Source organism: Simochromis diagramma, unplaced genomic scaffold (assembly GCF_900408965.1).
Source record: "Simochromis diagramma unplaced genomic scaffold, fSimDia1.1 OVJJ01000150.1, whole genome shotgun sequence".
NCBI classification, from domain to species: Eukaryota; Metazoa; Chordata; class Actinopteri; order Cichliformes; family Cichlidae; genus Simochromis; species Simochromis diagramma.
Genome location: NW_024387083.1, coordinates 1348617 through 1362855, shown reverse-complemented (window position 1 = coordinate 1362855; position 14239 = coordinate 1348617). Strand labels below are relative to the sequence as shown.

Sequence of the window (14239 nt, the reverse complement as noted above, 5' to 3'; positions counted from 1 at the left end):
AGCTAAAACACAAACAATAAATGAACCATGCATGTGTTTTTTAAATAAAAATGTACTATTCCTTTGCCACCATTAAGTATTTTTTTTTATAATCTGTGATAGTACTATATGGGTGCCCAGCTGTCACCAGCCTCACATCCAGCCCAGGTGGACACTGAAGTAGAGCGGCTTCTCTGGCAATCGATGGGTTGCTTCTTGGCTCCTGCAGTCTGGATGTCAAAGTATCCTTGTGCAAGATTTCAAGCCCTGAGTTGCCCGTGATGCGTCCATCTGAGTTTGAACATGTGTATGAATGAATGTATGTGCGAGATGCTTTGAGTACTTGGGTAGAGCAGACCAGTCCATTTACCATTTACTATCAAAATTAGAAGAGACAGCCTGTGGCAATATAGAAGGACAGGACCAGTCTTTGCAAATTTGTAAATAATGTGTTCTTATGCCTCCATTTTTTTGTTTTTGGTAATGGCAAGAAAAAGTCTATAAACATATTTAAAAAAAGACAGACTGCAAACACACAAATCTCCAGTTAATACTTTTAGTTTAATATGACAGCAGTGTGTCATCACTTGTTGTTAAACTTCAAGTAAAACATCTTCATAGGGACAAGCTGAATGTGAAAAAAACTCATAAATTTTCTTCAGCATCCGACATCAACAACGACATAAAGCCTCAAACTATTACCACAAGTTATGGCTGAGCTTCTCTTACAAGTGTTTGCTACTTTGACAGGGGCATTTCTGTACCTCATCATCATCTTTAACAATATATATATATGTATATATAACAGCAATATAGTACATCATCTATGTTGCAAAATTTGTAACAATATTCTCATTTAACAGCAGGAATGTAACCATAAAAAATGTGCAAATGTTTGCTTGTGGATCAACCCTCGTAACAACGTCAAGTAAAAACTTCGGTCTTTCCGCAGACATTAGTTTTAAGTTAAAAAACACATTTGCTCCCCCCAGCAAAAGAGCAGGGTACACATATACAATGTCATTTGCCATTCAACTGTTCATTAATAAGAAATCTCCATTATCCAGCAGGTGGCGCCGGAGCTTCATGAGTAATGTTAGTTTTGGCAGGTTTAGGTGAGACTTTAAGACTCTGAGTTGTCTTGCGAGGAAGCTCTCAGGGACGGCAGACGCTCGGCCGCTTTCGCTCTCTCTGCCAGAAACCTGTCGAACTCTGGGGAGGCAAGCAGGAGTCACTTTAACAGACATCTATAGGAAAGTTCCTGCACTGAGTAAACAAAGCCACAACTTTGGAGTCAAAGTGAGCTGTGACCAGACATGTGAGTGCTTTATGTTTCATTTTTAGTCCTTGAAGTAGTAAACATTTGGGGGTAAAAACAAAAGTCCTTCTAACCTCCTTGGTTACCTTGGTAGAGGTAACACGGGGAGCTATTTACCAAGCATTAAAGAAGCTCACTGCAGTTCACCAGTGGCTCAAATATTTTAGCAGCAATCTGAATGGACAATAGGTTTTGTCTATAGCTTCAGCACAGACTGCATATAAAAGATGGATAAAGCTACCAAAAAAAGAAAACAAAAAACAATCCCATTTTCATGCCTTAACCTGAGAATTTTAGCTGTCGCAATGAGTGTAGAGTGGATTTGACTGAAAAAACAAGGATATATTGATAGTAATGAGCTGTCAATCAAAGCCAGCCATGATCAAATGCCGTGTTCCAGATACACTGGAATATCTAGGCATGTGTTGGAACTCACGAGCGATGTCAATCCCGAGTTAGCACATTCCAGAAAGAGCAATGAAAGAGAATATTGGTTCCTAGCAAGGTAGAGACCTTCAGGTATCACTAGCTATAAAGCCTTTCAGAAAACACATTCAGTGATGGAACCTGATCAGCGCTCTGCTATGGCTCATTTAATGAGTAACAAGTACACAACATTTGCAGTACAGATCAAATATTTAGAGTTTTACTACTGTTTACATTCAGCGATGCTATCTTGGATTTCTAACTATGGGTATGTTGGTCCACTCTGACTTGAGGGAGTGTTCCACTAAAAAAATTGCTCACTGGGAATCCATAATTTCCAACTTCCAATTTATTCAGGAACACAGTCTGAAGCATACATACCATGACATGTTGAAACTGAATTTAAAGGAGTGACCAAGATCATAGGTTCAGACTTCTGTTTGAAAGCAGACACTGCCACCTGCTGGCCATTTGACAAAGGCAACGCTTCCATATAGACTATCTCCATTGTTTTATATACAGTCTATCAGCTCTAAAAGAGGGTGTGTATTTCACTGCAAATATTCCATTTAATATAACCAAAGAAAGTTTTCTGTTTAAGAGTGTGTGCCCCATGTATTAACTTGGTTATAAAATCTGCTCCTTTGGAACAGGACATATGGGTAAGGATCCTCACCTTCACTGGTCACACCATCGGAGTCCTCAAAGTCATCATACTGTGTCATAAACACAAAATAAGTATATTTGATTATCCTTTAAGATAACTGTGTACCAAACTTCAAATTAAACCCACCTGCTTAGTCCTTTCTTTTTATAGTCAGTCACCTTTATGTAGATATATCTAAACATTTCTAATACCTTGGATTGGTATCTGCAAAGTCCACCAACATCTTTTCTTTTTTAAACTTTTAAATACGGCAAAGGAGATTCGATGAATGAATATCATTCCCAGTTCAGACTTACCTCATCATCCAAAGCAAGCCATTTCTCAATATCATCCATTACACTGGACTGGGTGATAGGAATCTAAGAAAGAAAGAAGAGACACAGATTGGCTACATGGATAAAACTTCATCAAGGTGTGACAAAGCTACGAAGCCATGAGAACAAAAAAACAAAAAAACAAAAAAAGTCAACCGCAAAAACAACAACAAAGAAAAATCACATGTGGCTAAACATAGCATTCAGTGAGGAAGACTTTGGGTGTGACAACAATGCAGCATATCAAAAGTGCAAACCGAACAGTGTCATGCTCTTACAACGCCACAACTGGTCATGCAAACCTAGGTGCTCTATTTCAGTAACTGAACCACCAAAGCCAAAAAGTGACCCAACCCAGACCACAGCAAAGTAAATCAAAACTGTATGAGAAGAACCAAAAGACAGAGGGTATGAAAAGGTGAAACCAACGTAAAGCCAGGGCACGTTTTAAAATTCACACCCACCATTCCCCTTTTAATCATCCAATCTAACTTTGGTGAAGAGCTGCGAGTGGAAGCTGGACTGCCATCCTTCACGTACAGACAGATTTCATTCAGGAGGAAAACAGTTACTCAAACAAAGTAACACACACTCAGGCCTGTAGCTCAGATATTATGTACAGCACTTGGTGCTCTGTCATATACAAAAAAACCCAGGATTTCACGTATGCTTGCTGTTTAAAATAGATTTAACAATATCATAACTGAATTTACTTTTGGTCCTAAAGGTCATGTCACAGCTAAGTAAAAGAAAAAATCAGTTATAGTAGCCGATAAATCGAAACCTTGCAAGCAGTATAGACATCTTTGCTTACAGGTTCAGTGTTTTGTAGTTTGCTGTCCTGAGCTTGAGCAAGACCGTCCACCACAACTCCGCTCCCGTCTCTGAAAGGCAAAAATTACTAATAGGTTAACTGCAACGTAATCTAGTAACTGATATTACTTTTAACAAAGTTAAATGTTGGCTCATGTGTTCAGGAACAAATGAAAAGAAAGAGTGGGAACTGTCACCACAAAACAATTCTATTAAATCACCGTAATTTACTCGAATAGTCACAAAAAATTAATTTTAAAACCTATTTTCACATTTATTTGTTCATATAAGGGCAAGGGTGGTTACTTCAAGTTGTAAAAAGCCAAATTGTTCAACCACTTTTAGCTAGCTATTTTAATGTTTATAACTTTTTGTCACAGTTCTGGATCCTTTTGAGTTGCTTGTGTTTTGGTATTGTTCTGTATTATGGTTTATGTTCTGATTCACTTGTTGTGCTGTTTTGATTATTATTATTATCCCATGTTTTGGTTTAATTCTTGTTAAGAGTTTAGTTCTTAGGTTTAGATTGGGTGCTCCCTCTGTTCGGTGTCTAGTCTGTGTCTCTGTGCCTGTCGTGTGCTTTGTGTTTTATTTTGAGAGTCCCTGTTCTGTGTTCAGTCCTCCATCCCCATGTTTTCTCTTTCCCTGTCCTGGTCCCACATCTCCTGTCTAGTAATCCTTGCCTCTGTTACCATGTCAGTTATGTTGTAGTGTTAAGCTCATGTCTTTGACTCCGTGTCGTATTCCTGTTTTACTTTGATAGTCTCGTGTGCTTGGTCAGTGTATCCAGTTTTGCCTTCCCTTCTCTCATGTCTGATTTGTCCCAGCTGTGTTTCCTGCTGTTTCCCATCCTCCCGTGATCCTACCTGTGTATCTTACTCCTCAGTTTCCCCCTGCTTGTTGTCGTTAACCTTCATACACCCTCTCTGTGCTGTGTTTCTCCCTTCGTGTTCCCATAAATATTCTACTTTTCAGTCTGGTTTGTTTTTCTCGCATGTGTTTCCTAGTTTCTAGTTTCCACTGTACAGTTTAGTTCTAGTTTTCATGTTTGAGATTTTGGTTTACTTTTGTGAAGTGTATTTCTTATGTGCAGTTTTTCCCAGGAATAAAGCTGCGCCTTAAGTTTAACTTTCAGTTTCTGAGTCCTGCGTTTGGGTCCTTCATCCCGCCTACCGCACAGCACTTGCCGTGACACTTTTAGTGATTTATTTAAACCATTTGTTGATAGCTAACTATCTGAAATTGTTAACAGATTATGCATTCTTTTAAGCCAAAGGTTTGCTTTTTAGCTAATTATTGCAACCATTTATATAAATTCTTATTTAACTATTTAGGCCAGACTGCGATTTCAGTGAATTATTAGTTAACTGAAATCTGTTTATTTTGAGTTAATTATCAATTTTCAGCTATTTCAATTGTGTATTTATCAGTTAAGAGAGTTACTTTAAAGTTTAATAAGTGCTTAATAAATAATCTATATTCCTTTAAGATTCCTTTAGACTAATGACTTAATTTTGCCTTAAACAAGACATTTTTGTGAGTGGTGCAGCTCTACAATTTAAAACATCACCCTGCTGTGCAAACATCTGTTTATGTCATAAAGGTTGCACATTTATGATGCAGTTTTTTTCTGTACCTTGGTCTTTGTTGAGTTGACACATTTATTTTCTGTGATAAAGTGTCATCTGATTCACTTGTACCTGGAAGAAGAAACGCAAAAGGAACAAATAAAGAGCAGAATAAGTCTCCACGTTCTGCATGAAATTAGGGATCGCTGCATAATTCCTTTCCCTATGCTTGCCATGATAAAATATAGGCAATGTAAAAATCTATCTGAGTACAGTACTTACTAAGTTTTGCCATCTGACTGGACAAACTGTCAGATTTTGGAAAACTCATTGAGCTGTCATTGGTAACTGAAGCAGCCTCTGATTGGCTGTCAGTCTTCAAGTCTAGCTCTGTTAAGTTGACATAGGTGTGGCCCTGAAAGACACAGAGGGAAACAGCACAATTTAACCAGTTCACGCCGTTATGACTACTGTGTGGAAAGACTCCAAAAATGGCCGCCACGTTCTTTACCTTCTGCTCTGCGTTCTGACCGTTTGTTATTCGTCGTTCAAACCTGCCGACGACAGAATGAAATCATCGTGTGCAGAGAAACACCATGCTGAAATATTGCCTTTCTCTTTATTTTGCCAATAAACACGATGACGTGATGGAGTGAATGGCACAGGTACCTGTGGTAGCGATTGAAGGCGGTGTTCATTTCATCGTTAGTTGCTAATAACTCTTCGATCAGCTTCTCCTCGCTGAGTCTGGGGACTATCTTCACTATCCTGTCTTGCATTTCTTTACATACTGTGTATAACTGCTAATGACACAATCAGACAAAGAATGCGTGGGTGGGGTGGGGGGGCGTTGAAGGGCCAGATGCAACACAGAACGTATAAAGTAGGAGATCAGTTAAGGGTAAGGCACTGTTACTCAGCATTAATGGAAAGGATCACACTCACAGAGAATATTACACATTCATGCAGTAAAACACACGCAGCTTGTTTTTAAATGCGACTTCATTTGTGTGTGTGCGCTTGTGTGTGTGTGTGTTTACCTCCAGCAGCTCCATGTCTGCTTGTTTTACCGTAACTGGATCTAGTTGACTCATCAAATCTGACATCATAGTCAGGTTGCTGCGCACCACTCCTAGCTCTGCCTTTAGCTTCTTCACCTGGAATATCAACAGCACTTACTGAATAAACACAGGTACGGTAACTCGATGAAAAGAAGAAGAGGGCAAATATTGATTTTATAAGGGTTGGAAGCGAAAAAGAATTAAGAAGCACAGCTACAAAAAGGAATTCTGTGACTCTATTGTAACCAACATAGAAAAGCCAGTTAGCACAGAAGCACAGTGCAATTATAATAAGAGTAAGTCCCTTTCCAGTCCCATCACCTGGCTGTGAGTCAAGGCATTGTTTCCCTCAAGGGCCAGTTTTAGATCAGAGGTCTGAGGTGGGATGAGCGGTTTGGAAGACAGGAGTAGAGCAGGCAGAGTAGTAACAGCAGGCCCATTGCCAGGCAAAGTCTGATAAGCAAAGGCGGAGAAATGACCAGACAGGAAAAAAGACCAAAGATGATGATAGGATGATAGGCAACACCCAACTGTTAGCAGTAAAACAAAGGTCACCCAGCCCTGTATCCACCTTTTTCGGGGCTTCGGGTGGTGTGTAACCTTCCAGCTGATTGGCGGGGAACTCGAGTCCTTTCCTTCGCAGGTCTTCGTAGACCGATACCACACCCGTCAGGTCGGGTGAGCTGCGGAATGCATCGGCCCACGCCTTGACAAGAGAAAACCACAAATTAGGACTAGACAGTAAACCAATGTGACACTAAAGAATGACAACAACTTTATTCTTTTATTCCCTTGAGCCACGCCTCACCTGTATGATGCCAAGCACTCTGTCATGTAGGATTTGTGGAGGGTTGTTCCTCGGGATAATCGACCGCACCAGAAACCCTTCTATGAAATCGCGCGTTGTGACCAGGATGTGAAATCTGTAGCCGCAGTTCTTCACGCAGGTCTCGAGGACCTGAAATCACAGAGTTTCAGAGAAATGCCTTACCAATTACAAACTACACACATCTGATGAGAACATAAAGAGTCAACACTCACAGTCAGCGTTAGCATAACCTCCTTGAAGTTCTTATTCCCCACAATCCTTTTTTTAATGGCTCTGAGTGCATCTTTGGGCCTGTAATTACAACATTTTCAATAGTCAGCCGCATGCAACCTCAAGAGGACAAGCTTGTTCCTGATGCTAACAGATAACGAATGTGCCCGCACCCTTCCTCTGAGCTGTTGATTATGTCACAGATTTCCATGTTGAGTTCCCAGTCTTCAGATGGCAGGCTGGAGCTGGTCGCACGCTCTGTGCAAAGTAGGTGAAAACATGAAACATGTCTCATTGTTACATTATAATTAGTAGAAATACATGAATTTGTTATTCCTTTATGAGTAATACATGGTAACAACGTAGAGACAAATTCGCCTTTAGTAAACATTATTTTTATTTCCTATGTCAAGGTTGTGATTGTGTGGCGTTCCACAGGGACTGACCTTAGGACTCCCATATTTTTAATAGGAATATAAATAGGTGCCTTTTAATACATAGGGAGCAGACATTATAGACAGTGTTGGGAAGGTTACTTTTAAAATGTATTCCACGACAGATTACAGAATACATGCCCCAAAATGTATTTTTTAACGTATTCCGTTACGTTACTCAATGACAGTAACGTATTCTGAATACTTTGGATTACCTATTATATTATCATGCTTTTTTACAACTACATGAATGTGTGATTTATTACAATTGCTGAAGGCTACTCGCCATACCAACTAGATGTTTAAAGCTTAATATAAAATGAGTAACAGTTGGGTGGACATTAGGTAAGGCTGCACTTTTTGCAGCGATCTCGTATAGAAAACTATTCCACGCGTATATAAAACAGGGACCTCTGGCTAATACGTCGGGTTCATGTTGGGCTCGTAGCCGAAAAATAGCTTTACTTTGTTGTCTGGGTCAACTTTGCTAGCGAGAGACAGAGAGAGGTGTTGAAAGGCTGCTGCAATGGAACTTATTGTTTCGGAGAAAAACACGAAAAAAAGTGTACAGCCGAGGTTTGATAGCTTACTTACAACTGGGCTCATCAGGCACTCTTTTTGGCTGCAGTGGTTATTATTATATTTACATGCTTCCAGCTCCCGTTTCTGCTCGGTGACAGCTCATTTTTCCACTCTCCTTTTTCTCCCTCCCTCGCTCACAGACACATAACGGGTATTGCAGTCCTTTCTCCCTGAAACACGGACTACACTGCCCATGAGGCTACATTCTTTAGGCCTATGCCTGTAACACTCTGCCTATTGACTTCATATTAAATCATTTTTGTGAATAATTTTTAAAAATATTTCTTCACGTCATTATGCAAGTAGGGGTGACATGGGCCGCGACATTGAGACACAGGCTTTAGAGCCTCTTAATGCGTGTTTTGTTTGGAGCGTGGAAACCAAAAATAGAGAGGGCATAGCCGAACATATAGAAAGTAAAATACCGTCGTGTAATCCCTTTATTTCAGCAAAGTAACTGTATTCTGAATACAAACTTTTTAAACAGTAACTGTAACGGAATACAGTTACTCATATTTTGTATTTTAAATACGTAAGGGCGGTACATGTATTCCATTACTCCCCAACACTGATTATAGAGCCACAGTCAAACTGTAAATTCTGAAATTTATACCGAAATTGTAAAACCTCCTTTAAAAGTGACAAGACTTAAAAGGATGCCAATAATGGTAAATGTCCTGCATTTGTATAGCGCTTTACTAGTCCCTAAGGACCCCAAAGCGCTTTACACTACATTCAGTCATTCACCCATTCACACACTGGTGATGGCAAGCTACATTGTAGCCACAGCCACCCTGGGGCGCACTGACAGAGGCGAGGCTGCCGGACACTGGCGCCACCGGGCCCTCTGACCACCACAAGTAGGCAAAAATGGGGTTAGTATCTTGCCCAAGGATATTTGGCATGTAGCCATGGGATCGAACTACCGACCTTCTGATTAGTGGCTGACCTGCTCTGCCACCCTGAGCTACAGCCACCCTATAATCAAACATACAGACTTGGAATATTTTAAACAGTATACCACGGGGCTGACCTCAGTCTCTGAAAACATTAAGCTGCTTTTTGTTTGTTGTTTGTCTGCTTGAAGTTGTAGTAATTCCAGGACTGTATTAATTGTCTTTTATTAATGTTTTTATGTGTTTTTTCATATTATGCAAACCCAGTTTTGGAAATATTGGGTTTTACATTTTACTATCTTATGAAAAATTACAGTACATTTTAAATTTGATGACAGAAAAAAGAAAAGAAAACAAAGAATTATCATCAATGACTTTTTTTTGTCACCGTCCCAACATTAACCAATTTCATAACCTCCAACAACGACTTGCAAACAGTGAGGCAACATGCCATTTCTCCATGTTTGCCAGAATGTCACTGACTAGGCCTCTATATGCCTTAGTGACCGAGGTGTCTAATGTCTAATTCACCCTATTTAAAATTTTTGTGTGGAAAAAAAAGATTTCATGTTAGAAACATTAAAATTACATGAAAACAATGAAAATCATTAATTTGCTGGCACTTTTAAATGGCAAAAGATAAAAAAGTGGGCACTTTTAATAAGGTTTGTCAGGAGTTACATTTAAACTATATCAAAATGTGCCATGAGAACATGGCACATTTTCCTCACTCATCAAAGTGAGGAAAAGGAAGAAGAAAAAAAGAGGAAGAGGAGAAAATGATCATAATTAAACATAATGCTGAATAAGTAATTGTTGCTACTCTAGCCTTAACTGTGGGGGACAGACACTTCCACTATCATCACGTTAGTTCTTTTGTTTGCTTTGCCCTTTAACATAAGTGAACCTAGCCTAGCAGAACAGCCAAGTTAGCACAGCCACAGTCAGTGATGGGACACTGGCAAAGGACTTGTTAGCGTAGCTAGCTGGCTGATATAATGTAGCAGATAGTAATTACAGTAATATTACACTTCGTAACCGGTCAACCTAGTGTTGGACACTGTTGCTAAAATAAACACGCTGCCGTTTGTTGATCAGTGTTTTACCTGTAACTTTAGAGGATCGTTGGTGGTGGTGGCGTTGGATTATTTATAGAATAATGGTGATGAATGCTGGTTGAAGGGGCCCCTTTGAGAATTTTTGCCCTGGGCCCCCATAGACTCTAGAACAGCATGTGGCTTGTTTGGATTTTTGATCAGTTTACTGTGTGGAGGTTAAACTTTAGACCAGCTTATCAGATGACTGAATTAACTTGACCAAAAAACTGATAGAAATATTAAATTCACTATATTCAAGACTAGGCTATATTTAAGTTTTCTTTAGATTATAATATTATTTAGATTACAAATCGTGTAAAGGCTTATACTGCAGCTTCAAAGATCTCCTCATCTACATATCTTAATGAGCATCTCTGGATCTCCACCATTATCACTGACTACAGCCAAACGATCGTCAGATTTGGGTCAGGGGGATGTCGGCCACTCTTTGCGGCCCGCCCAGCTATTTGCAGGTTAAGGCAGAGCCGGGGACAACCAATCAACTGAAGCACCTCAGCGTCTTCCTCCCGCCTCTGCCAAGTCATTGTCTCACAGGGGCGTCAATCAAACCATAAGCCGTTGTTCTTCTGTCAGTCCTAATGAATTTAACTTGATTTCTATTTCTCTAACATAATCGCATTATAACGCATCACCCCGACAAAAGCCTCGACAATAAGAGTCCACAGAGCAGCTCTGCAGGGACGTGACTGCGGGAGATGTAAGGTGTCGGTATAAGACGCCCGAGCCTGACTGGAGAATTTTATTTTTATGCAGTGTAAAGACTCATAAAGGCGCTCACCGATGCGCTGTCCCACGGGCGTGCTGAACGGATTCCCCATTAAAAACTCCATGATGAGCGCAGTGAGGGGCCCAGCGAAGCACCGACGTCTCCGGGCCGAGCCGTATGCGACAGCAAGCGGCCCCGCTGTCTCTCTCTCTCTCTCTCTCTCTCTCCTGCAGACTGCTGCGGCTTCACACAACAAAGTGGGGCACCAGTTGAACTGCGTCATGCGTTTTAAAGGGAAAGCAGCCCGCAGTTATCAGATGGTCAGCGTACCAGTGTTAGTACAGCGTAACTGCGCCACACACAGGCATTATTCTTTACTGCATGCACTGCTGCCACTCTATTAGTAATACTTACCTGCGTGTAAGAAGCACAGTTTTGTCTGAGCACTGAGTAAGGGTCCTCTATTAGAGTCAGATTTCAGCCATAAGCAGCAGGGCACCCCGAGATCACTTGAAATGTCACCTAAGAAAGGTCGATAAATGTTTGTTTTTGTGTGTCATATATCAATAGTTATCATTTAAAAATGAAATATTTTGATAAATAAGTTAACAGAGAGACAATTAACCATTTTCAATGTAAGAGCTGTGGTGACGTTCATGCTGATGTAATTCTGTCCGTTTTTATATTTGCATTTTACACTAGTAAGCCATGAAAATGCACGTGTTGGATCTATAACGCACAAATGATCAAGCATTGACAATACAGAGCAAATGTCAGCCTTGCTGAGGTGGGCTGTTGGTGATGGGTTTAGTAGCGAGCTCAAATCAAATCATGGTATAGTTATAGTTTCATGCGACTTTAATATCTCAGCTGACCAATTTAATGCTTCACATTCAAATATGTCACCTGTGCTGTATATGTAGTTTTGCTGCGTTGGGTTTTAGGAATCATCTCAGCTGTGGAGGCTGACTGAAAATCAGCAGAGAACAAAACTATTCTAATATCCTCCTCATTTTACCTCTGGGTCCTACGTGGTTATCGACCTGCTCACTGCATCAGAGAAGAAGGGGACAGGATTTGCAGCTTGTGACTGAGACACAACGTTGTGTGTGTATATGAGTGAGATAATTACATTTCAAGCAATAAGATTTTCTGGTTCTGTGAATGCATAATTCTTATTTTGGAACTTAAACACATTTACCCCAATAATCCCTCTTGTTGATCTACACTTATGGATGGCTCTTAAAAAAGAGAGACTGACAATGCTACAAAGCAGCCAGATAACAAAATGTAACTGAGCACCACTGCTGTATGTTTACAAGTAAATGCCATATCTGAAGTATCTGCTTTGTTATTGTTGTTGTTGTTTTTGTGAGGAGCCATTTCTGTGGCCTGAATATTGGACTGCTAGCTGTTGGAATGAGGGAGTTCATCATTGCTGCTGCTATTTGAATGCAGTTTGAATTAAAACACAGGTTGATTCCTCCATCAGCTGATGCAGAGACCATCCAAATAACTGTAGCTGGGATAACGGTTGTGAATAATTAATGGAGAATCTCCTGCACCACTCTCATAGATAGAGAGATATAGCCTAACCTTTTTACATAAAATTAAATACAATGCACACCATCTCTAACTGTATAAAGAGTTAATTCTCAGTGCAGACAGTTTTGTATGTGAACATCAATCATGTGCTTCTCTGACACCAAAAGGTATATGGTGAATGCTACTAAAATGCAACCAACTTGGTTGTTCTGGAGCTCTCAACTGAATGTGGTCTTCATCAGGTATTACATACCATAGCTGGAGAAAGAAACACTCATCTTAACCGATCGCACCACAGTATCAGTTCCTTGGGTCCTAAAAGCTGAACAGAAAAGTGCATTTATAAGAGTTTGGATAGCTAAGATACAACAGACCTGGACAGGAGAGGCTCTTCATGCTTGTGTAGCTCTCTGCCACACGGGTGTGCTGTTAGACTTTAACTCAAAGTTTGATCCAGTGCATGATCAGCAAACATCATAAAAGCCTGGTTTTAATTTACACCCTGATCCTTCCTGTCCTTCCCTGAAACTGTTTTTTAAATATTTAACGCCACAGTATCATACTTATATTCACATTTTGCATTTTACTCAATTGCTTGGTAAATCACATCCCTAAGAAAACTTTGGGTCAGGTGATATTCTTGACAGAAAAAACTGGAAAAACGACAAACTACACAACTAGTGGGAATACCAAGAGCTTAACAGGAACCCCAAGCAGGTTTTTCCACCTTTGCTTACGGTAAACAAAAACCCCTGAACACATAATAATTTTTTAATATATAACCAACACAACAGAACTTTGCAAACAGAAGGATTGTAAAACAGCAATTCAATATAAGTGACATCTGAAAACAAGTCTGTTCCACGTTTTTAGTTTCACTATGGACGTAAACCCAGTATAGTTCAAAGATGACTCAGCTAGTCAGTATAATGAGTTTCAGCATATTATATACTAGGTATTTTGATATACATTCACCAGTCACTTTATTGGGTACATATGTTCAGCTGCTTGATTAATGCAAGTATCACGTCAGCCAATCACATGGCAGCAACTCAATACATTTAGGTTTGTAGACGTGATTGAGATGACCTGCTGAAGTCCAAACTGAGCACAGAATGTGTGAGAAAGGAGATTTAAGTGACTTTAAACGTGACATGGTTGTTGGTAACAGACGTGTTGGTCTGAGTATTTCAGAAACTGTCAATCTGCTGGGATTTTCCCCACACAAACATTACTAAGGTTTACAGAGAATGGTCTGAAAAAGAGAAAATATCCAGTGAGTGACAGCTCTAATGCCCTGTTGATGCCAGAAGTCAGAGGACAATGGTCAGGCTGCTTTGAGCTGATAGGAAGGCAACAATAACTCAAATAACCGCTTGTTACAACCAAGTAATGAGTGGTGCAGAGATGCAGACAAAGTGAGTCTACATTTCACACAGGCTCACTTAAACTAGGAAATGTTGCCTGGTTTGATGAGGCTCTTTCTGCCACAACATTCAGATGGTAGGGTTAGAATCTGGCCCAAACAATGTAAAAGCAAAGATCCACTCTACCTTGTGTCAACAGCCACAGAACAAACCTGGAGTCAGTTAATATTCCCGCACACAAAACTGGAAAAACTACAAACTGCACAACTTGTGGGAATACCAAGAGTGTAGCAAGCAGGTTTTTCCTGCTTTGCAAACAGTGGACAAAAACCCCAGAACACACAATGTCACACACAAGATCACAGGAACAGAAGGCAGATCAGCTTGCAGTTTTCCAAGAAATAAA

At 40.1% G+C, this 14239-nt stretch overlaps 1 protein-coding gene across 4 annotated transcripts; it reads right to left on the bottom strand.

Moving 5' to 3' along the window:
- Window positions 1–521: 521 nt before the first annotated feature.
- Window positions 522–11191, bottom strand: tom1 (target of myb1 membrane trafficking protein). Of its 4 annotated transcripts, none has more exons than XM_040045792.1 (16): window positions 10994–11191; window positions 7359–7443; window positions 7188–7266; window positions 6955–7104; window positions 6718–6852; window positions 6468–6599; window positions 6126–6242; window positions 5755–5885; window positions 5597–5639; window positions 5368–5500; window positions 5154–5217; window positions 3519–3588; window positions 3169–3234; window positions 2687–2749; window positions 2400–2439; window positions 522–1191 (listed from the first exon to the last, which is right to left on the bottom strand). In XM_040045792.1, the coding sequence occupies exons 1-16, from the start codon at window positions 11043–11045 to the stop codon at window positions 1103–1105; spliced, it is 1449 nt and encodes a 482-aa protein (XP_039901726.1). In that variant the 5' UTR covers window positions 11046–11191; the 3' UTR covers window positions 522–1102. The 4 variants fall into 4 exon arrangements, with proteins under 4 accessions (XP_039901726.1, XP_039901725.1, XP_039901727.1 ...); XM_040045791.1 differs by having other exon boundaries at window positions 5755–5888; window positions 10994–11190; XM_040045793.1 differs by lacking the exon at window positions 3169–3234 and having other exon boundaries at window positions 5755–5888; window positions 10994–11190.
- Window positions 11192–14239: the final 3048 nt, after the last annotated feature.